Source organism: Pongo pygmaeus, chromosome 7, assembly GCF_028885625.2.
Source record: "Pongo pygmaeus isolate AG05252 chromosome 7, NHGRI_mPonPyg2-v2.0_pri, whole genome shotgun sequence".
NCBI lineage: Eukaryota > Metazoa > Chordata > Mammalia > Primates > Hominidae > Pongo > Pongo pygmaeus.
In genome coordinates, this window is record NC_072380.2 from 78,518,632 (window position 1) to 78,541,389 (window position 22,758).

Here is a 22,758-nt window from a genome sequence, read left to right on the forward strand (position 1 = left end):
AGACTGTCCCCGGACCACCATCCTAAGACCACTCCCTGAACTGCCCCCCCTAGGACCGCCCCCTAGATCGCCCCCCAGGGACCGCCCTCTCTAGACCGCCTGCGAGACTGTCCCTGGATCGCCCCCTAGGCGGCCCCCCGAGCTGTCCCTGGACCGCCCTCTAGACCGCCTCCCGCCCCGCTGCATCCTGGGAATCGTAGTCCCAATCCTGCTCTGGAACTAGTAGTGCGGACTGCTCGCGCCAGCTCCGCCTCTATCTGGCGCCAGCCTAAAGGTCCCGCTTCTAATTCCATCATCTCTCCATACCGCCCTCTGCCGGCCTTTCCTCTGGTCGCCTGGATTGGGAGCCGCTTCCGGGCGCTCCGGAAGCGAACCTTTCTTTTCCGGATTGGGCATCCCGGCATCTGCACGTGGTTATGTTGCCGGAGTTTGGGCCGCCACTGTAGGAAAAGTAACTTCAGCTGCAGCCCCAAAGCGAGTGAGCCGAGCCGGAGCCATGGAGGGCCAGAGCGTGGAGGAGCTGCTCGCAAAGGCAGAGCAGGACGAAGCAGAGAAGTTGCAACGCATCACGGTGCACAAGGAGCTGGAGCTGGAGTTTGACCTGGGTAACCTGCTGGCGTCGGACCGGAACCCCCCGACCCGGCTGCGGTGCGCCGAACCCACGCCGGAGGCCGAGCTGCGGGCCCTGGCGCGGGACAACACGCAACTGCTCATCAACCAGCTGTGGCAGCTGCCCACGGAGCGCGTGGAAGAGGCGATAGTGGCGCGGCTGCCGGAGCCCACCACACGCCTGCCGCGAGAGAAGCCTCTGCCCCGACCGCGGCCACTTACACGCTGGCAGCAGTTCGCGCGCCTCAAGGGCATCCGTCCCAAGAAGAAGACCAACCTGGTGTGGGACGAGGTGAGTGGCCAGTGGCGGCGACGCTGGGGCTACCAGCGCGCCCGGGACGACACCAAAGAATGGTTGATTGAGGTGCCCGGCAATGCCGATCCCTTGGAGGACCAGTTCGCCAAGCGGATTCAGGCCAAGAAGGAACGGGTGGCCAAGAACGAGCTGAACCGGCTGCGTAACCTGGCCCGCGCGCACAAGATGCAGCTGCCCAGCGCGGCCGGCTTGCACCCTACCGGACACCAGAGTAAAGAGGAGCTGGGCCGCGCCATGCAAGTGGCCAAGGTCTCCACCGCCTCTGTGGGGCGCTTTCAGGAGCGCCTCCCCAAGGAGAAGGCGCCCCGGGGCTCCGGCAAGAAAAGGAAGTTTCAACCCCTTTTCGGGGACTTTGCAGCCGAGAAAAAGAACCAGTTGGAGCTGCTTCGTGTCATGAACAGCAAGAAGCCTCAGCTGGATGTGACGAGGGCCACCAATAAGCAGATGAGGGAGGAGGACCAGGAGGAGGCCGCCAAGAGGAGGAAAATGAGCCAGAAGGGCAAGAGAAAGGGAGGCCGGCAGGGGCCTGGGGGCAAGAGGAAAGGGGGCCCGCCCAGCCAGGGAGGGAAAAGGAAAGGAGGCTTGGGAGGCAAGATGAATTCCGGGCCGCCTGGCTTGGGTGGCAAGAGAAAAGGAGGACAGCGCCCAGGAGGAAAGAGGAGGAAGTAATATTTTCTAACTGTCGGATCCGTCGGTAAACCAAGGATTATAAATACTAAATGTTAAGTTCTAGGTAATTGTACGGGGACTCAGAAGGACCTGGCCGCTGCCTTCATTGAGTTTAAAGGGACAGGATTGCCCTTCCCTCAAGAGAGTATGTAAGTGTTGGACTGCACAAATTAATGTTTTTCCCACAACCGAGACTTTGGAGATGAAGAGCTTATTTGAGGATTTAAGAATTAGGGAAATAATTTGGTGGAAACCAGGAATTAGTTCTATTCTTAAACAGCCTTTTTTTTTTTTTTCTTTTTAATGTTGGATATACGGTGAGGTAGAGTTGGCCATATTTCAGAGACTTAGATTGACTTATATGTTTCTGCATTATTTTTACAAGTTTGTGTATCAGAGTGGGAGTGCGGGGGAGGGAAAGAAAACAAACTAGTTTCAGAATTGGATAGGCAAGTGACTGTTATAAAGATTAAGTAATAAAGATGTCTTATCTAGTGTGACTTTTAAGTTTCTGACTACTGGGTAGAAATTGTACTTGAAGCCAGTTACCTGGATACCTGGTACAGATTATTTTTGTTTACTTTCTGAAAAACACAAAGCAGGCCGTGCGCAGTGGCCCACTCCTGTAGAGTCCCAGTACTTTGGGAGGCCGGGGCGGGCGGATCACCTGAGGTCAGGAGTTCGCAACCAGCCTGGCCAACACAGTGAAACCCCATCTCTACTAAAAATAAAAAAATTAGCCAGACATGGTGGCTGGTACCTGTAGTCCCAGCTACTTGGGAAGCTGAGGCAGGAGTATCGTTTGAACCTGGGAGGCGGAGGTTGCAGTGAGCCCAGATCATGCCACTGCACTCCACTCCAGCCTGGGCAACAGAGAGAGGGTCCATCTCAAAAAAAAAAAAAAAAAAAGGCAGTTCAATTATAATGGTTTCAGTGTTACCACTTTTAAACTTATACTTCTTTTGGTATCAAATATAATATTCAAAGTAGTAAAACTGATGACTTTTTTAAAAGGATTTTATGCCTTTCAACACTGAACACATGGATTTCCTGTAAATGATCAATTTGGGCTTCATTGACTAATGGTAATAATCCTCATTAATCCAGAAAACACTTAAATCTTTCTCTACGTTTATATCCCCAGTTGTGTGTGTGTGTGTGTGTGTGTGTGTGTGTGTCTGTGTGTGTGTGTGTGTTTAAGCTTGACGTCAGGTATAGTTTTGTTTGGGGAAGACAGAAACAGACCCATAAGATCCTTAATTAGGACATTATTATCTTTTTTTAAGTTCCGGAGTAGATGTGCAGGATGTGCACGTTTGTTGCATAGGTAAACGTGTGCTATGGTAGCTTGCTGCACCTATCAACCCATCGCCTAAGTATTAAGCCCCTCTGCCCCCTTCCATCCCCTGCCCCCAGGCCCCAATGTGTGTTGTTCCCCTCCCTGTGTACATGTGTTTTCATAGAACATTACTATCTTTTGATTCATTTGTCAAGTTGGCCTGAGCTGGTTTGATTAGGAGATGAAATGTTTATATAGCTGTCCTTGGTCTTCCTGTCCATCAATCTCTTCCAGTTTGATCTCAGTAAATTCATTTCTGTAAAACTTAATATCTCCCGTAAAGGATTCAGATTTCATAATAACAGATTACTAAAAAGGCAGATGTTTAGTTGTTACTGTCTTTGGATACTTTCTGATAAAGTTGAGCTTTATCGTTAATCAACTTTTCCACTGGGACATGGCAGATATGACACTGCCAAGCCCTCCCGGAGCATAGTCTAATCATGGCAAGTTTTAACTATTGATGAAACCATTTTGCTTTCATCAAAAGCAAAGCCATTCACACAGTATTTAACAAAAACCCTCGGGCTCTGCCAGGTTCTTGTTTACTGTTAAAACAGTTTAAAGGCAGGGTCTTGATCACTTAAAATACTGTTAGAAGGGAAAGTAACATTTTAAAGGATTCACAGTGGAAAAAGAATATCCCTGTTGCTCTTCCTTCCCCCAAGTCCTCAACATGTGAAAAATAGAGTTGATAAGTAAAGAGATTTAAGGCAGGACCCGAGGCCTACGGAGCAGTTACCTTCTACGGCAATTTCAAGGGTGGATGGTGCAAGTGCCGCTGGGGCAGCTGGGGTTCTGGTTCTTACTCCGTGGGAAAATGGCCCTGAGCCCGACTGGGCTGGGGCTAGACAGGTGACCCCCGCGGAGCGGGTGGGCAGGCGCGGCCGAGGGGCGGGAGGCGGGCAGCCTCCGTGATTGGCCGGCGGAGGGGGCGGTGTAGGGACCCAAGGAGGGAAGAGGACTTCAAGCGCCATGGCCGCTGCCTCTCGGGCCCGGGTCGCGTACTTGCTGAGGCAACTGCAACGCGCAGCGTGAGTGCGGGGCCGGCGGGCGGGCAGGGGACCGCAGGATGCCCACGCAGCCCCCTGGGTGTGACCCGCTCGGATCCTGCGCAGTCTTCTCCGCTTACTTTCAAGAATTCGGGGAATTTGGATACCGCCCTGAGCTCCCACCGCGCGCCAGGCGGAACAGCGAGGTCACAGAGTGCGCGATACAGCCTCGCAGGGCGCAGTGAGGCAGCCTTTACTCTGCTTGTCTACCGTTAAGGAAACTGAGGCCCAGAGAGGACCTGGTCCCACATCGTAGCAGGCAGTGGAGAGCTTGGCACTGTGGCCAAAACAAATTCATGTATGCAATTGACATATTTATTGGGCATATATTATGTGCCAAAAACTATTCTAGGTTCTGGGGATACAAAGATGAAAGGCTCTGGAGCAGTTTGAGGTCTAGTGGGGAATGGGATGAGGGGACGAGGCTAAAACCGGCTATAGCAGACTGGGTGTAGAAGGGAAGGATGGATGTGAGAAGTCGCAGAGTCACACTCCCTGGCATGTACAGGGAGTCAGGGTATTCAATGTCATGACACGCCTGACTCCCAGCAGAAATGTGAGGTACATCCTGGTCACCTGATAAATACTTGCTGACTGTGCAAGTGCACAAGTCTGCCTGGGAAACATGGAAAAGTTTGAGCTCACAGGTGGAGATCCGTAGGAGGAAAGGCGAGGGACTGGAGAGGAACGTCAGGCAGAGAGAAGAGCAACACCAGCGATGGAGACGCAGTCCCAGAACACAAAAGACAAGTAGACCTACCTTTATAAGAGGAGGTAAAGATGGAGAAAACGGCTGATAAAAGACCATAAATAAGAATATAGCCAATACCATAAGCCCGGCAGTGTCTTACACACTTTGAATGGATTATCAGTATAATAGTAACTCTAATCCTTTCACTGACCCTATGACAAACGGTATTGTCATCCTCATAGATACGGAAATAAAGGCATGGAGAAGAATTTGTCCAGTGTCACACAGCTAAGCAAATGGCACAGTCATAATTTGAACCCAGATACTCTGGCTTCACAGTCCTTGTTCTCAGGCCTGTAGTAAGGAATTTGAATTGTGTGCTGTAGATAATGGAAAGCCATTGAATAATATTTCTCACCATGAAACACTGATACCTTAAAATGTCCCATGACAAAAGAATTCTATGGCCAAATAAGTTTGAGAAGCTCCTTACTGCTGTATTGCCCTCTTAGAGAATCAAAATATACGTTAGACGTGCAAGGCTCCGAGAAGCTACAAAAAAAACTAAAGCTGTGTTCAAATTTTTGGTTCTAAACCTGTGTCATCATAGAACTCTTTGTCACACAACACCACACATATCCCATGGAATCAGTGTCACACACAGAATGTTTTTGGAATGGTTGCATGAGAAGGGAGTATGGCATAATCAGAATTGTGTTAGCGCATTCTGGTGGAAATGTGGAGTGAAGAGGAAGGACTAGAGGTCATTGTCCTGCTCCAGCCTAAAGATAATGGCTTCATGCACGGAGAGGCAGTTCCTTGGGTAGATCGAAATGTTGAGAGGTTGGTTAGAATCCACAGGATTTTGTATCTGAATAGTGAAGAGTGGAGATTTCTGGCTTGGGCATCAAGTAAACAGTGGGCTCATTTACCAACGCAGGGATTGTAGCAGAGTTAGTGTTAGGAGGAAAATGGCAACTTCAGTCTAGGGCATTTTGAGTTGAGCATGCTTCTGGTACATTCAGATGGAGACCCAGTAGGTGATTGAATGTATTGTTCTGGGGCTCAAGAGTGAGTTGGGAACACATGCATCCATGTGTATGGAGGACAGTTGAAGCCTTAACAAAACTCTAACCTAGAAGGAAACAGCTGAGGGTGAATTCCTGGGGAGCAGCACTGCCACAGCAGGAGTAGCAAGATGGTGCTTTCTTCTGCACATGCTTATTTTTCTAATAGGGTAAACATTTTAAAAGTGGGAGATTTCCGATGAAAATCTTGGAAAATTGGAAAATGGCATCATTGGGCCCATGTTTCATCTGGGCAAAGTGGGCTAGGGCACGGGGTGATGTGTGGCCACTTCTATTGGACAGAGCATGCACTCTGGGCTTCTGCCCAGCACATTCCATAGAGCAGCTGTGCTGACAACTGAATGGAGGGGAAAGAACCAGCACTGAAGGAGACAGAGGGAAGGCGTGCACTGGCCAGAGAGGTTGTGGGAAAGCCCTGAAGGGCAAGAGTCACATTCTGTCTCCAGATGTGCAGTCCTGTACAGGGTGGCGGGTGCCCATAGTCCCAGCTACTCAGGAGGCTGAGGCAGGAGAATCACTTGAACCTGGGAGGCGTAGTTTGCAGTGAGCAGAGATCAGGCCACTTCACTCCAGCCTGGGCTACAGAGCAAGACTGTGTCTCAAAAAAAAAAAAAAAGATGTGCAATGCAGCCCTGCTTTGACTGTGTTATCTCTGGGGTACAGCAGGGAACAAAACAACCTAATGACACCATGCATGGGGCACAGGGGATAGATGACAAACTAGTTAGTAAAATTGAGAGTACATTAGCTGTTGAAAGTTATTACAGAGAACATAAAGGAGGCTGGGATGTTGAAGGAAGGGATGCAATTTTTGAGGTGTTCAGAGCAGCCCTCACTATGTTAGTTTCCTACAGCTGTTGTAACAAACTACCATGAACCTGGCGGCTTAACACACATTTGTCTTCTTAACAGTTCCAGAGGTCGAAAGTCTGAAATGAGTTTTACTAGGCTGAAGCCAAGGTGTGAGCAGGTCCACACTCCCTCTTGAGTAAGGCTCAGAGGTGCTGCAGAATCCACTTACTTGCTTTTTTCCAGCTTCTAGAGCTCTACCTTCGGTTCCTTAGCTTGTAGCCCCTTCCTCCATCTTCACAGCTGGCACCCATCTTGCTTCAGTGCTCACATTTCTGTCTTTTGGGTCAAATCTCCCTCTGCCTCCCTTTTATAAGGATATGAACGATTGCATTTAGGGCCCACACAGATCATCCAGGATAATCTCCTCATCTCAAGATTTTTTTTTTTTTTTTTTTTTTTGAGACAGTCTTGCTGTCACTTAGGCTGGAGTGCAGTGATGTGATCACGGCTCACTGCAATCTCGAATTTCCGGCCTCCTCAAAGATCCTCCCACCTTAGCGTCCCAAGTAGCTGGGACTACAGTGCACACCATCATGCGCAGCCGATTTTATTTTTTGTAGAGATGGAGTCTCACTATGTTGCCCCAGCTGTTCTTGAACTCCTGGCCTCAAGCAGTCCTCCCACCTCGGCCTCCCAAAGTGCTAGGATTATAGGTATGCGCCACAACACCTAGCAAGAGTCTTTTTTTTTTTTTTTTTTGAGATGGAGTCTCGCTCTGTCGCCCAGGCTGGAGTACAGTGGTGTGATCTTGGCTCACTGCAACCTCCACTTCCTGGGTTGGAGCGATTTTCCTGCCTCAGCCTGCTGAGTAGCTGGGATTACAGGCACACACCACCACACCTGGCTAATTTTTGTATTTTTAGTAGAGATTGGGTTTTCCCATGTTAGCCAGGCTGTTCTTGAACTCCTTACCTCAGGTGATCCACCCGCCTCAGCCTCCCCAAAGTGCTGGGATTACAGGTGTGAACCACTGTGCCCAGCCAGGATTCTTAATCATATCTGCAAAGTTCCTCTTACCATATAGGGTAACATTCACAGATTCCCAGGATTAGAACCTTATCTTCAGGAGCGATTACTCAGCTGACCACACTCACTGAGAAGGCAATGGTTGCAGAAAGACCAGTGGATGCAGAGAGCAAACCCTGTGGCCTTCAGGGAAGGTATGCAGAGGTGAAGCATACCTGGGTATGGAGCAGAGTGAATAAGGGGGAGATGGGAGTGTGGGGCCAAGGGTGACCCCAAGATTTTCTGGCACGAACAACTGGAAGGATGAAATTGCCATTAGAAGGGGATGGGAAAGGCTGTGGGAAGAGCAGGCTTGAAAGAACACCAGGAGCTCAGTCTTCCATAGGGAAAATGTTGCCACTTCATAGACATCCAAGCAGAGATGCCAAGTGGGCAGGTGAACCTGAACTTCGGGGGAGATGCCCAAGCCAGAAAGATAAATGTGAAGGTCATCAGCATCAAAGGTATTTGAGACCATGAGACCAGGGGAGGTCACTAAGGGACTGAGTGCGGAAAGAAAAGAAAAAGTTCCAGCACTGACCCCTGAGCCCTCCAGGGTTAGGAGTCAAAATCAGGAAAAGAAATGAAGCCAAGAGCAGCCAGTGCGACGAGAAGAAAACTGAGTGGTGCCCTGGAAGCCAGGGAAGAACATGTTTCCAGGAAGGAGGGAGTGAACAGGAGGATGCCGCTGACACATCGGGTACCATGAAGACAGAACTGAACTGAGCAGGGTGGTTAGCTAGGTGGAGGGCATTAGTGAGCTGGGAAGCTAGTCAGTTGAGTCGGGGTAAAAGCTGATGGCAGGAGGTTCCAGAGGGAATGGGAGAAGATAAATCGGAAGAATGGCTATAGCCCCGCTGAAGGGAAGGAGAGAGGTAGAAGTGGGAGTGGGAGAGGAAAGAGGAACAAGAGGTTTCTGGTTTTGTTATGTAAGATGGAGGAAATGTGCTTATTAATAAGCTAAAAAAATGCTGGTGGCTGATGGATAATGTCTAATAGGGAGGGGGATTTTGATGATTTAGGGGAGAGAAGGTAGAGCTGCTGGCAATCCTTGAGTAGATGACAGGGGCTGCGATTTAGGGAATGGGAGACAGATTGGCTTTTGCTGAGAGTGTGGCTAAGAGGTAATCAGTGATATCAGCAGGGAAGCCAGAATAATGGGGCCAGAGCCAGGAGGGCAGGTAGATGAGGTCCTGCTCTCCCCAAGCCTCACTCTGCTTCTCTGAAGGAGTCCAAAGAAGCCCATCAGTGCCTTCAGGCCATCCTAAGAAGGCGGGAACCCACAGCCTGCCCCCACACCCCCAGGCCCTCTGTCTTGGCATGCCAGGAAAAGAGAGGAGAGGGTTAGGGGAATGAAAATGTCTACATTCACTTATTTATTCATTTACTTGCTCATTTAATCAGTACAAAAGGCTTACTTTGTGCCTGGCACTTACTTGGTGCTAGCCACAGGGGACAAAGTTGTGAGAAACAGTAGATCCTGCCTGGGCATCACTAAATTCACAATCCACAGGCAGAAAGAAGCAGAAAAACAGCACCAGTGTGGTACGTTTTAACGCGAAGGGAGGCTCCAGAAAGGGTGTCTCTCTGCAGCCTTGGGCCTCAGGGAAGGCTGCCCAGGGGAACTGACAGGAAAGAACAAAAGTTATCCAGAAGAACAGGCAGGGAAAGTATGTTACAGGCAGAAGAAATAATAAGGGCAAAGTTCTGGAGGAGAGAGAGAGACTGTGGCTCATTCAAGGAAAAGAAAGAAGTTAATTTTTCCAGGAGCCCAAACCCAGAGATGGAGTGAGTTGAGAGGCCAGTCAGGCAGGGGCAGGCCTGAACTTTATGTGAGAGCCATGGGGAGCCATTGAAGCAGCTTTCAACAAGGGAGTGACATCATTGGAAATATGCCCCGACTACAGTGTGGGGAATAGAGGTGGCAGAGGTGGCGCCACGAGAAGCCAGTTGGGAATTTGGTAGTCATCCACATGAGAGGTGATACTGGAACCAGAGCGTAGCAGGGTCCCAGGAAAACTGGGTGGGCTTGGGTGGAGACATGTTTGAGGCCTTGGTGCACAATGAGCTCTAAAGGGTCAGGGAGGAGGAAGGGTCCGAATGGCTGAAGGCAGCCCAGGACAGAAACGAACATTTAAGGAATGGGCAGAGTGGAAAAGGAGCCAGCAAAAGAACAATTAGAGGAAGCCCAGACAAGTAGGGCTCCTGGAAGCCAGGAAAAAGTTCCACCTGCCCAAAAAGGTGTGGCCACGCGTTTCATGCTGCTAGAGCGAGGTGCTACGAGGTCTGAGAAGTGAGGACACAGCCGGACAGCTGGACTTGCAGACACAGCAGCCTGATTTCAGGGGCCAAAGAATGTGTCCGAGACCCAGAAACGAAGCCAGCAAATGTAGGTCGGGAGGAGGGAGAGGGAGAGTGAGCCCGCCAGAGGGGGTAGGAGGTGGAAAAGTTTCAGGCGTAAAACTCTTCAATAGGCTGAAAAAGATTGAGTGAGGGGGAGGACTAGGAAATACAGGACAGGTAGAGGTCCCGAGAAAGCAAGAGGGGACAGGATACAAACCACAAGTAAGAAGTAGAAATAATGAGTTGAGATAGCCTCAGAGCTTGGGGAAGAAAAAAAAGGGGGGGGGGGTGAGTGTGTAGGGAGGAAGCAAGGGCTCCCAGGAGCGTTCACGTTGGAAAGCTTTGAGTTTGGATTTTTTTTTTTCCTTCCTTCTGCCTCACTTTTCTTGTCCTTGGAGGGCGTAAAGCAGGGAAAGTCCTCCAACCAAAGCCCACTGTGAAGGGACAATCCTGGCGTGGCCCGCGTCCTCTCCCCCGGCGCGCGCGTCGGGAACCACTAGGTGGCAGCCGCGACTCGCGCCAGCTCTCACTCGCCCCCGCGTCTGCTTTGACTTCACAGTTCGAATTTTTGAGATCTGGACGGCCACTGAGATCAACCCTTTTCCTTCCTCCCCAACCTTCCCTCTCGGGTGTTTTAATTCCAGATTTGAATTTTTGGCGGGGAGAAGGAAGTGATGCACTCAAGTGTCTACCGAGACCCAACCACTGGACAAGGTCTTCTGGGCAACCCAACGAAACATAAAACCGTCTTCCCAGCCTGGATCAGAGAGCGAGCAGGAGAAAGAGAAGCCAGAGGAGGGACTGGGACTGTCCAAGAAATAGGAGACGACCAGGACAGGAAGAGGGACCACAGCCAGGGGAGGGAGGGTTTCCAAAAAGGAGGACGTGGGAAATCTGTAGAGAAGTCGACCGAGAAGTGAGATGCGGTGGCGGCCTCGGAGCGCGGGATGCGCCGAGTGTGCGCGCTGCTGGGGCCGCTGGGGAGCGGCGCGGCGGGGACGGAGGAGAGCTCGGAGCCCGGGGCTGCAACTGGGCAGAGAAAGATGGGGACCAGGGAGGTCTTTGGGTCCAGGAAGTTTTCCTGGAGGCTCGGGTCTAGAGCCTGCTTGAAGAAAAATCAGACATCTTGAAGACACTGTGAAATACACAAGGCAAGTTCCCAGCATAGGGTAGTAAGTAAGAAGAGGCACACAGGTAGAGTTAACCTTGGGCCGATTTGGTCAACGCTCCTAACCCAGTAAGAGCTGGGGCTTCATGGAGACCAGGGACCCCCATCTTAAACTTGTATGTACCCCCAGAGTGTTTATCTCAGCTGCCCGCAGGCATTTGATAGGAATTGCTAGAGTAAATGAATTCGTGAAAGAATGATGCTACAGCACTGGGAAGACGCTGAGTCAACTTTTTGTCCATCGTGATTTCTGGGTCTATATATATTTTTTCTATTGTACAGTGTCTGCCAAGAACTACCAATTTGATAGCATCTTAGCGCTAGACTGCAATGTGAGTTAGCTTAAGGCTTTTCATTTTTTGGTCTCTATTTTCACCTTAGGTTTTTTTTTTTGCTGTCGTTTTTATTTTCCCTAGGTGCCAGTGCCCAACTCATTCTCATACTTACTCCCAAGGTAATACTTCTGTATTTTTAAACTAGCCACAATTTTGGTTTCTGCATTTGGCATTATAATACATTTGGATAGAGTATGTAAAGAAAACCAAGGCATGTGAGAGCAAGGTCCATGAAAACAGTTACCATTTCACTGTGAAATTGATAACACGTAACTCTATACAAAGTTAGCTGAATGTATACTACTAATCACGTGTTTGTCTCAAATATCTATTTAATGCTACTTATAACGCTTTTCTCTTTTAATTATTTGCCAAGTCTAAAAATGCACAGATAGGATTTTAAGAATGTCTGAGTTTGTCAAACAATTAATCAAGATGAAGTCTTTGGAAGGTTCTAAGACATCTCTAAAAACTGGAAGCTAAAGAACAAGAACAAGGTGGTTCCTAGAAAGAAAAACAAAACTTGTTTGTATCAATCTTTAAAATAATATTGTATTTAAAATAATATTGTATTTCCTAATACTTAAAAATAATAACAAAGCTTCAGTTACCACAACATCTTAGTCATTACCAAACACCAAACACTGTGGTCCACAGAGCAGCAGGAAACTCAACATAGTTTCAGCATGTCCTAAGAATGTCACATGGATCACTGACACAACCACTGATTTTGTCTCTTCTAAGGTCAGATCTAAACATTAAGGCAAGAGTTGGAAAGGAAAGAGGCTGACCATCCAGGATCCTAAGCAGAAACCCACAGAGAAGCCCGTTGGGGAGTTAGAACAGAGAGAGCAACTCACCAAGGGCTTTCTCTTGCCCAAGGAGTGACTCACCCTTCAGGACAAGCCAAGGGACCTCCCTGTCCATCATTAACTGCCATCTATGAGGCAGAAACATGTCCAACCTTTAAGGCCCTTCTGAACATATACAGAATTTTGTCTTCAGCTGATTTTCTCTAATTCTTAGTTGGTTTCAACAATTAGTTAATTTCCTATTTGAAGGAATAAAATTAATAATTTACAGAAAGATATTCTCATTGTTTTCCAGGATCATATTTGTGTCTTTAAAATTTAGTAACAGAAATATTAGATTTTTATATATAGAGAGAGAGAGACAGGGTCACCCTCTGTCACCCAGGCTGGAGTACAGCGGTACAGTCGTAGCTCACTGTACCCTCAAACTCCTGGGCTATCCTACCACCTCAGCCTCCCACGATGTTGGGATTATAGGCTTGAGCCCCTGCACCCGGACCGATTATTTTTTTTAAGCCTAGAGGAATCCAATAAGTTTGAGTTTTGGTTAAGAGTGCCTTTGCACTCAGGTAGCTGAAGGTAGGTTGTTGTCTAGTTCTGATCTATTTTCCTTAAAAAAGAAAAAGCATAGTGAAAATTGTTCTGTAGACTATATGACTGACCAGTATTGATATAAATAAGTAGATAAAAACAAGGATAAAAATCTTTAATTAGGTCCCTTTCATTGTTCCAATATGACAGAAAATCATTTTTACCATAATTAAAACCTAATCAAGGAAATAGCACCTTATAAAAATGTTTATTAGGCCGGGCACGGTGGCTCACACCTGTAATCCTAGGACTTTCAGAGGCCGGGGTGGGTGGATCACAAGGTCAGCATGGTGAAACCCTGTCTTTACTAAAAATACAAAAATTAGCCAGGCATGGTGGTACACGCCTGTAGTCCCAGCTGCTAGGAAGGCTGAGGCAGAAGAATCCCTTGAACCTGGGAGGCAGAGGTTGCAGTGAGCTGAGATCCCGCCACTGCACTCCAGCCTGGGTGATGGAGTGAAACTCCATCTCAAAAAAAAAAAAAGAAAAAGAAAAAGTAGCTTGAACCTGGGAGGCGGAGGTTGCAGTGAGCCAAGATCCCACCACTGCACTCTAGCCTGGGTGACAGAGCGAAACTCCATCTCAAAAAAAAAGTTTATTAAATTTCACCAAGATAAATACTTTTTTATATGCATAAGCTTGAGAAATGTAAATATCTTACTGTGATAAGTTATCCCTATGAATTAAAAAAAACTTAATTCAAACAAGTTATCACAGTTGCTATAAGAAGTGTAAGCAAGCCTCTAATTCATGAACTTACTAATACTTGTTCTGTAATAGTAACCCACCTCTAAACTAGGCTATTTTTTTCCTAGAGGATTGTTACACATTATATTTTCAAACACATATTTTAAATATAATGGAAGAAATTTTTTATTATTTTCACAAATTAGGCTCAAGTTAGCATTACATTCTATCTTTTTTTTTTTTTTTTTTGAGACAGGGTCTCACTCTGTTGTCCAGGCTGGAGTGCAGTGGCGTGGTCTCGGCTCACTGCAAGCTCCACCTCCCGGGTTCACACCATTCTCCTGCCTTAGCCTCCCGAGTAGCTTGGACTACAGGTGCCCATGACCACGCCTGGCTAATTTTTTGTATTTTTAGTAGAGACGGGGTTCCACCATGTTAGCCAGGATGGTCTCGATCTCCTGACCTCGTGATCCACCCGCCTCAGCCTCCCAAAGTGCAGGGATTACAGGCGTGAGCCACTGCGCCTGGCCGTATTACATTCTATCTTAAAATGCAGGTATTGATTTTAATTTGATGTGCAACAGTGAAACCTGGAAAAAATATATTTTTGGTAAGACTTCAAAGGAAATACTTATGTTCACTGCTGGATTTTACTGTCAAATAACATTTATGCTTTTTTTTTAAGACCCACTTTGATGCTAACTTTTACATTTCTAGCCCCTGGACTTTCACCTTCTGGGAAAACAACAGATTATGCCTTTGAGGTATATTCACTCAATCCATTATTTCTTTTATGAATGACTAGAAAAAATAAAACTAGAATGTTTTGCTAATGAATTATTATTTTATTTTAAATCTGTTACTAATTCACATTCCATAATCTCTATTTGATCGGACCATATTTAGCAAAGTATCTGGTTGGTATAATGGAATATAAACCTTCTGAGATCATGACTAATGTCTAGAGTGCTGTCTTTGTACAGTCACTAAAATAGGATAAATTCCCAATTCTACAAATTCTCCAATATATATATGTTATATGTTAAATCTTTTGTTTTATAATTATAACAATCCCAAAAGAGGTCAAAGTAAAGTAACAATTCTGGTGCATTTTTATCACACTGTAATTACATAATTACGTATAATTATTTGTTTAAGTCCCTGTCTCCTCCTAGTCCAGGAATTTTTTTTTCTTTTTTTTTTTTTTTTGGAGACAGTCTCACTCTGTCACCCAGACTGGAGTGCAGTGGTATGATCTCAGCTCACTACAACCTCCGCCTCCTGGGTTCAAGTGATTCTCCTGCCTCAGCCTTCTGAGTAGCTGGGATTACAGGTGCACACCACCACACCCAGCTAATTTTTGTATTTTTAGTAGAGACAGGGTTTTGCCATGTTGGCCAGGCTGGTCTCGAACTCCTGACCTCAGGTGATCTGACCACCTCAGCCTCCCAAAGTGCCAGGATTAGAGGCATAAGCCACTGCGCCTGCCTTCGGGAATTACTAACCGGGGGCCTGACAGTTAACCAACAGATGACCAGGCTGGGTGATGCCATGCTGAGCTCACTGAAGGCACAGGCCCCATCTAAGGTGTGACTCCACTCAACCTTATCAGATCACTGCCATATGGGAATGCATTCCCAGTTTGCTGGATTATTCAAGAGAAAGCGAAATTCAGATGGTCTTATTAAATTTTTTATCCTGATTTTTAAGCATTATTAGTCAATTCAAAAAAAAAGAAATTTAAACATAACACAGATCAAATAAAATATATTTCAGGCCAAACATGACCCATCATCCATCAGTGTAAAAGCCTTTCTCTCACCTGTAAACTTTATGAGGCCATGCGTCTCTTATTCATAGTTGAGTTACCAGAGCCTACACAGTGCCTCAAACATAGAAGACAGTAGCATTGACTGGGTGGCAGGTATGCAAGGGTGGGTGGATGAATGGAAAATAAGACATTTGAGAGTTATTTTACAGGTGGAGATGGAGGAAGGCAGGAATTTGAAGCTAAGGGAACAGTTGAGAGTTTATGATGTGTTTGGGAAAAGACAAGTCATTCAAATGTGACAGGAGCTGAAGTTTGCTTAAGGAAATGTGGTGCGTCCACACTTCTTTAAGTGAGACCAGGTGGGAGATGACCTGGAAGACCATGCTAAGGAGTGTATACTTTATGCTCTAGGCAACAAGAAACCATTTCAGGTTTTTAGAAATGGACCGGCCAACTCTCAAATACTCCCTACACCTAAACCTTTTTATTTTTTTCAGATGGCTGTTTCAAATATTAGATATGGAGCAGGAGTTACAAAGGAAGTAGGAATGGCAAGTATTCGAGATGTCTACAGTCTCCTACTGTGAATGTTACATATCTCATAAAACACATGCTAAATGACAACAATCACATCCTCTATTTTAAAAAATGTACAATGTGAGTTTGCCAGAAGAGTCTGTTGCAGTTCTAGTGCAGTTGAACCTAACTTATAGGTTTTCTTGTAGGACCTACAAAACATGGGTGCTAAAAATGTGTGCTTGATGACAGACAAGAACCTCTCCAAGCTCCCTCCTGTGCAAGTAGCTATGGATTCCCTAGTGAAGAATGGCATCCCCTTTACGGTTTATGATAATGTGAGGGTGGAACCAACGGATGCAAGGTATTCTTGTATTGTTGTTATTGTTTCTTTACTTTAAGCAGAAGCTAACTGTTGATTAAAACTTGCCCCCAACCAGGCGTGGTGGCTCACCCCTGTAATCCCAGCACTTTGGGAGGCCGAGGGGGGCAGATTGCTTGAGGTCAGGAGTTCGAGACCAGTCTAGCCAACATGGTGAAACACTGTCTCTACTAAAAATACAAAAATTAGCCAGGCGTGGTGGCAGGTACACCTGTAATCCCAGCTACTCGGGAAAGTGAGGTGGGAGAATCGCTTGAACCCAGGAGGCATAGGTTGCAGTGAGTCGAGATTGTGCTACTGCACTGCAGCCTGGGCGACAGAGTGAGACTCTGTCTCAAAAAAAAAAAAAAAACACAGAACTTACCCCAAGCCTTAGTTAATGGCATGGCAATTTATTTCTGAAAAATATAACATAACTGGTTTTTATTTTCCCTTCTCCAAGCTTCATGGAAGCTATTGAGTTTGCCCAAAAGGGAGCTTTTGATGCCTATGTTGCTGTCGGTGGCGGCTCTACCATGGACACCTGTAAGGCTGCTAATCTGTATGCATCCAGCCCTCATTCTGATTTCCTAGATTATGTCAGTGCCCCCATTGGCAAGGGAAAGCCTGTGTCTGTGCCTCTTAAGCCTCTGATCGCAGGTAAAGACTGTTTATTTCTTTCTTTGTTTTAGTTTGCAATTAGCAAAAGGTCTTAAGAAAGATGCAAGCCAGTCCTTTTAGAATATACATTTCTAAAGCTTTCTGGTTTGTTCATTTCAAATCAATGCCTTGTTTGGAGACAAATCATTCATTTACAAATTCTGATCTTCGTTATTGTATAGATAAAGACAATTGGGGTCAGTGGAAGTAAAGTTTGCAGATTTAAGCTATGGCGTCACCATGTGGAAAAGGGGGAAGGTCGTCACTGACATATGATGAGATCCCTCTGTCAGCAGCTTTGTCCTCTAAACTGCTCTCTGTTTTGTCCCGTTTTGCCAGCCACTGTAGAGTTTAAGGAGAACATTAGCTGTTATTTTTCTGGTGTTGACTCAACCCTTTCTTCTACATAATGGCTCTTCAGCTGACCTCAGGCTTTGTCTCTTCCCTGGGACATGTGGCCAGCATGGCCCATCATGCTGGGTGACATCTGCTCTGTGGCTCCCCAGGGCACAGACATACAAATCCAAATCAGAATAGCTCATTTGTTCCACAGGGAACCTTGAGATTTTCTAGTCTTTTCTTCTCTGCCATTTTTATGGCTGCTAGCATATTACTATTTAAAGTTTTACAGCTAACATGCACTAACTGGTAACTGGGACATATCCTCAGTTTAAAGTTTTGCCCTTTCTTTTCCCCTCTCCTGCCCTATTGTGAAGAGGCCTTGTGATGGGATGTGAGTGAGTCGATGGCAGATGAACTGCTGTGTTGTGAATGAGGGATCAGCAGGGAGCAGCATAATTGGTGTCTGGCAAATGGAACCCTCTGGTGAAACTGTGTCAGCATCACACAGAGGGGTGATTAGTAAAGTTTAGAAACTTGACAGAACCACAAAACCACGGAGCCCAGCAAAGGCAGAGCGTCACTGTGCTTGCTGCCAAGAGGGAATAAAGATGTCTTTTAGAGACAGCAAATATGAGTTTTGTTACCAGAGGTGCCGGGCAGCCTGCATTGACCCAGCTGCAGCTGCTTAAGCTCTGGCCTCCGAGGAGCCTGAGGTTCCCAGAGCTCACTGCTATTAATACAGCACAGTCATCACACATGTGCATGATTAACATACATACATGTTAACAAAGACACAGAAATCATACATGCATGTTAACACAGATACAGATCACACGCACATTAAACACACATGTATGTTAATACAGACAGACACCATACATATTAACACTCATATTTATGCAGAAGCAGGCAATATGCATATTAAACATGACCATGTTAATGCAGACACAGACATGCATATTAAACACACATGCATGCTGAACATGCACATATGTTAATGCAGACACGGACATCATACATGCATGCTAACACAGACACAGAGGTCACAATACATATTAAATATGCATACATATTAATACAGACACAGACATTACGCATATTAAACAACATAAACATTCATCCAGCAATCATGGTACATGTCAAACATGCAAGTGCATTAATGCAGACATAGACATCAATGTCCATGCTAAACATACATGCATGCCAATAGAGATACAGACCTCATGCATGCCTGTTAATGCAGATACAGACATCATACACATTGGACTTACATGCATGATAACACAGACACTGACATCCTCCATGTTAGATTTACATACATGTTAATGCAGACATAGACATCATACATGTTAGGCTTCCATACATGTTAATTCATATACATCATGCAAACAAGAGGGTCAGCAAAGTTTCCTTCTCTAATTTTGTTCCTCAGTCCTAAGGCTGAATTAGGTATCTCCACTCACCTTTATTTAGATGCTTTATTAAAATTAATATTATTTTGTTCAAGTGCCAACTACCTCAGGAACCGGGAGTGAAACTACTGGGGTTGCCATTTTTGACTATGAACACTTGAAAGTAAAAATTGGTAAGAACCATACTTTTGAATTATCTCCCTTACCTTTCAACTCCACACTCTTCTTTAAATCCTAATATTTAAAAATCAAGCAGTTACGATACAGTTAGAATAAGCCCCAATATTCTATGGAAGAGTAAGGTGACGAAAGTCAGCAACAAAGTATTGTATATTTCAGAGTAGCTAGAAGAGAGGACTTGAAATGTTCCCAAAAAGTACTCAGAGTGATGGATACCCCACAGAGCCTGACTTGATCATCTTTCTATGTATGTAACCAATACTCACATGTACCCTATAAATATGTTACATATTTTGTATCAAGTTTAAAAAGAAAGGAAAAAAATCAAGGAGCCAAGGAAAGGGTGTGTATATATACACATTTTCTTTCCTTTTCCAAGTACATATAAAAATATGAAACAATGTAATAAACTTCTTGAGAATTACTGCTGAAAGCATATTGAAATGCCGTGAATCTTAATTGGCTATTCTCTGCCCAAGTTAGTGACTGTATACCAATGATAAATGGCTGTTTCCTTTCTCTGACGTATTTTTTACATTTTAAATCAATTGTATTGAGATGTGATTTTTGTATAATAAAATGCACACATTTTAAGAATCTGGTTTGATGAGCCTTGACAAACATATATGCTCATGTAACCACCACCCCAATCAAGATACAAAACATTCCCATCACTCCAGAAAGTTTCCTCATGCTCCGTCCCAGCCAATCTCTCCAGTCCTTTTCCCAGGTAACCTCTGTTCTGCTTTCTGTCTTCTTAGTCATTTTTATGCCGTCTTCTCTGTCGCAGACTCTTGGCTAATGTGGTAGAAATGTCTCTCTTTTTAGTCTGGCTCAATATCCTGCTTTCAGATCTCCGTAGCAGAATAAATTGACATTTAACTGCACACTTTTAGTAACTTTTCTTTTTAAAATTAAGTTGCACTATCCTTTGACATTTCTTAAGTTGATGATAATAATGGCCAACACTTACATTCTACCTTACATTCTAAAGACTTTTACCTAATATTCTCTCATTTGATCCCTACAACAGCTCAATGAGAGCTGGAGGCCCTGTGCTATTATAGTCTAATCTTATAGAGAACTCAGAGAGGCTAACTGACTTGCCCAAAGACACAAAGTAAGTTGTAGAGTGAGGACCAGTGATGTGCTAGTAAACTGGCTCTCTGGAATTTAATAATAAACAAGTAAGCCCTGACTTGTAGTGTTGACCCATTTCTGTGGTGTAAATACTCTCACCGTGGCCAATGACATCACTCATCCAGGAGTTGGAAAGAGATGCATACACATGGCCCTTGGAAACCAGTAGGAGCCAGCTCCAGCACACCACTGAAAACCCCAGGTTTCTGACTCTAAATCACTTTCCATTGCTCCTTGCTGCCTCACTACATGAAAATCAACCTTTTCTCATATTTTTATTTTTAGGGTGATTTATTATCCTGAAGTCATTTGCCTTCTTAAAATGATGCCCATGGCTTTAGCCTCTACTGAAAATCCTTATGTTTTAGGCATCGCTTCCAGAGCCATCAAACCCACACTGGGACTGATTGATCCCCTGCACACCCTCCACATGCCTGCCCGAGTGGTCGCCAACAGTGGCTTTGATGTGCTTTGGTAAGTGCTGGTGCTGCCTGGAGGGGCTTTTTTAGTACTGGGTCTATGGATAGTATTTTGTTGCTCAACGCACATGCTAAGTATTCATTGACTAGCACCCCACAACATCCCTAGCTTTGGCTGTCATTACCCCCTGTCCTAAATCAAACATTCAAGCTTTAGAGGTTGGTGACTAGGTGACATCTGGTGTGGGCCACAAACCTGCTCTTCAGGATGGACCCCCCCAGCCACAGCCAGGGCCATAGGGATGCCGCTAAAGGGGCAGTTGGAGCTGGTGTGCAGCATCTCAGGGACACACCAGCTACCTTTATGGTCTCACTAACTAGGCAATGCCCAAGGCTTCATGTCGTGGAAGAGGGCAGGGAACAGAGCTAACACCTCCAGAGCACCCCCAGACCGTGCACATTGTGTCAGCACCTCACATACATCACTACTTCACTGCAGCTCTGTGTGATACAGGACCTTTGTTTTATTAAACAAGAAAACTGGGTTTGAGATGTTTAGTGACTTGCCCATAGTCTTACTGTATGTTCCCTCGGCTTCAGCTGCATTGTGCCGATGGCCCCCTAATCAGTATTTCTATCACAGACCTTGCTCCTGAGCTCCAGGCCTCATGGAGACCCCACAGGCACTTCACATTCAGCATGTGCCAAATGACCCTTGTTCATCTATGTGCACATGCACATTTTTTTCACATTTTAACACCTCTGAAATCAGGACATAACTTAAAATCTGTGGCGTCACAGTATGTTTTCATTCTCAGTGGTGCCTATTTTTAAAACGGTGCAGGCTTGGCACAGTGGCTCACGCCTGTATTCCCAGCACTTTGGGAGGCCAAGGTAGGAGGATCACTTGAGGCCAGGAGTTTGAGACCAGCCTGGGCAACAAAGTGACACCTCGTCTCCACAAGAAAAAAAGTTTTACAAATTAGTCAAGCATGGTGGCACATGCCTGCACATCCCTGTACAGTGACTGTCACATCCTAGGTACTTGTATACTGCTAGTTCACACAAGCAGGAGGTGACAGAGTTAGAACTGACACCCAGAGGTCCCGTAGGGCCACAATCTGCTTCCCTCACTATGTTATGCTGCCTGCCAAGAGACTGTAGAAAATTGTGTCTAACTCCATTCTGGTCAATATTGTCAGAACTTTGATGAGCTGTCCCCTAATAACCTGGAAATGAGGGGAAGAAGATTATCCTTCCTAACTGTAAAGTACATAATAAATACATCATGACCCAAAGCAGCCACCCTTAAGTGGGTAACTCACAGGCCCAAAGACTTCACTGTCAATCAAAGTGGGGAGTGGGCTCAGAAGGCAGGAGAATAATGGCAGTTGCTCTTTCAAGTACTGCCCAAGGGAAAGAACCCCTGGCCTGAGGAATCTGCCCGTAAGGCCCAATGGCCTGTTCTGAAGGTGGACAAGCCATGTATTGAATCTTCGAGGTAACTCTGCTCATTAGGACTCCATGGACTTCTGATCATAAAGTGGCCATCCTAAGGCTTGACTGTGGGGAGAGAAGGTGCCATCTGGAAGACTCTGATGTCTGCTCAGTAGTTATGTTTCTTGTCATAAAGCATTAAGCTGACTTCCAGGCTTTACACATAGTTTCTGTGAGCTTAGCTCAGTGAGTCCGCCCCTGAGAAACAAATCTGCACTTGGATTTGGGATCTGATGCAGTCTAGATGTGCTGCAAGGCCGAGGTCACACTCTGACTACAGTGGCCTCACCGGCCACCCCAACTTCCCCATGTGGACACCTCATTCTTGCATTATTCACACATTCCTTGCTTAGAACCACAAAGCCTTCATATCCATCTACAAACTAATTTCCAAAACAATTTTCTAATGATTTGTCCAAAAAATATTATCTGCTTCTCATATGTAGAAGAGAGTAATTCCTCCATTCTAGGGAAAATGAAAACTGTAATTCATGCAAAACATGGGGTCATCTCCCTTCACAGTCATGTGAAACGAGAGTGTCCCAGAAACACTACAGAGGCCCCCATGGGGAATTATACTGAAAACTATAATTCATGCAAAACATAGTTCATGTTACACTGTGTTTCCAGTGCATCACTGATCTAGATGGTGATGTCTGTTCTCTTCTGCAGCTGATGAGCTAGAAGTCATGGCAGGCCAGCAGGTGGAGGCAGCTATGAAGCTTAGTTCTTGAAGGAGCAAACTCTGAGTTTAGGGTACATAAGAGAAAAAGATCTGCTTTTTCTTCAGGCCAAGAATTAATAATAATAGTGAATACTAAGATGTACAATGTGCCAGGTACTCTTCTAAATACTTTACATGTGTCAACTCATCGAATTTTCACAGTCACATCATGAACCAGT

At 45.7% G+C, this 22,758-nt stretch overlaps 2 protein-coding genes across 4 annotated transcripts in view; both read left to right on the forward strand.

Annotated features, from left to right (window-relative positions):
• The first annotated feature begins 365 nt into the window (after positions 1 to 365).
• Positions 366 to 2,101, forward strand: RRS1 (ribosome biogenesis regulator 1 homolog). The gene has a single exon (XM_054497532.2). It carries the CDS (start codon positions 497 to 499, stop codon positions 1,592 to 1,594), a length of 1,098 nt encoding a protein of 365 aa, XP_054353507.1. The 5' UTR covers positions 366 to 496; the 3' UTR covers positions 1,595 to 2,101.
• Positions 2,102 to 3,869: 1,768 nt separating this feature from the next.
• ADHFE1 (alcohol dehydrogenase iron containing 1) overlaps positions 3,870 to 22,758 on the forward strand; it is a 36,376-nt gene continuing 17,487 nt past the window's right edge. The window contains exons 1-8 of one of the 3 annotated variants that reach the window (XM_054497537.2): positions 3,870 to 3,967; positions 11,549 to 11,586; positions 14,275 to 14,321; positions 15,826 to 15,879; positions 16,054 to 16,208; positions 16,669 to 16,865; positions 18,715 to 18,792; positions 20,308 to 20,413. In XM_054497537.2, the coding sequence (XP_054353512.1) occupies positions 3,909 to 3,967; positions 11,549 to 11,586; positions 14,275 to 14,321; positions 15,826 to 15,879; positions 16,054 to 16,208; positions 16,669 to 16,865; positions 18,715 to 18,792; positions 20,308 to 20,413 (734 nt within the window). In that variant the 5' untranslated portion in view covers positions 3,870 to 3,908. Of the gene's footprint in view, positions 4,284 to 11,548; positions 11,587 to 14,274; positions 14,322 to 15,825; positions 15,880 to 16,053; positions 16,209 to 16,668; positions 16,866 to 18,714; positions 18,793 to 20,307; positions 20,414 to 22,758 lie in introns of all 3 variants that reach the window. The other 2 variants (XM_054497538.2, XM_054497540.2) reach the window with 2 other exon arrangements.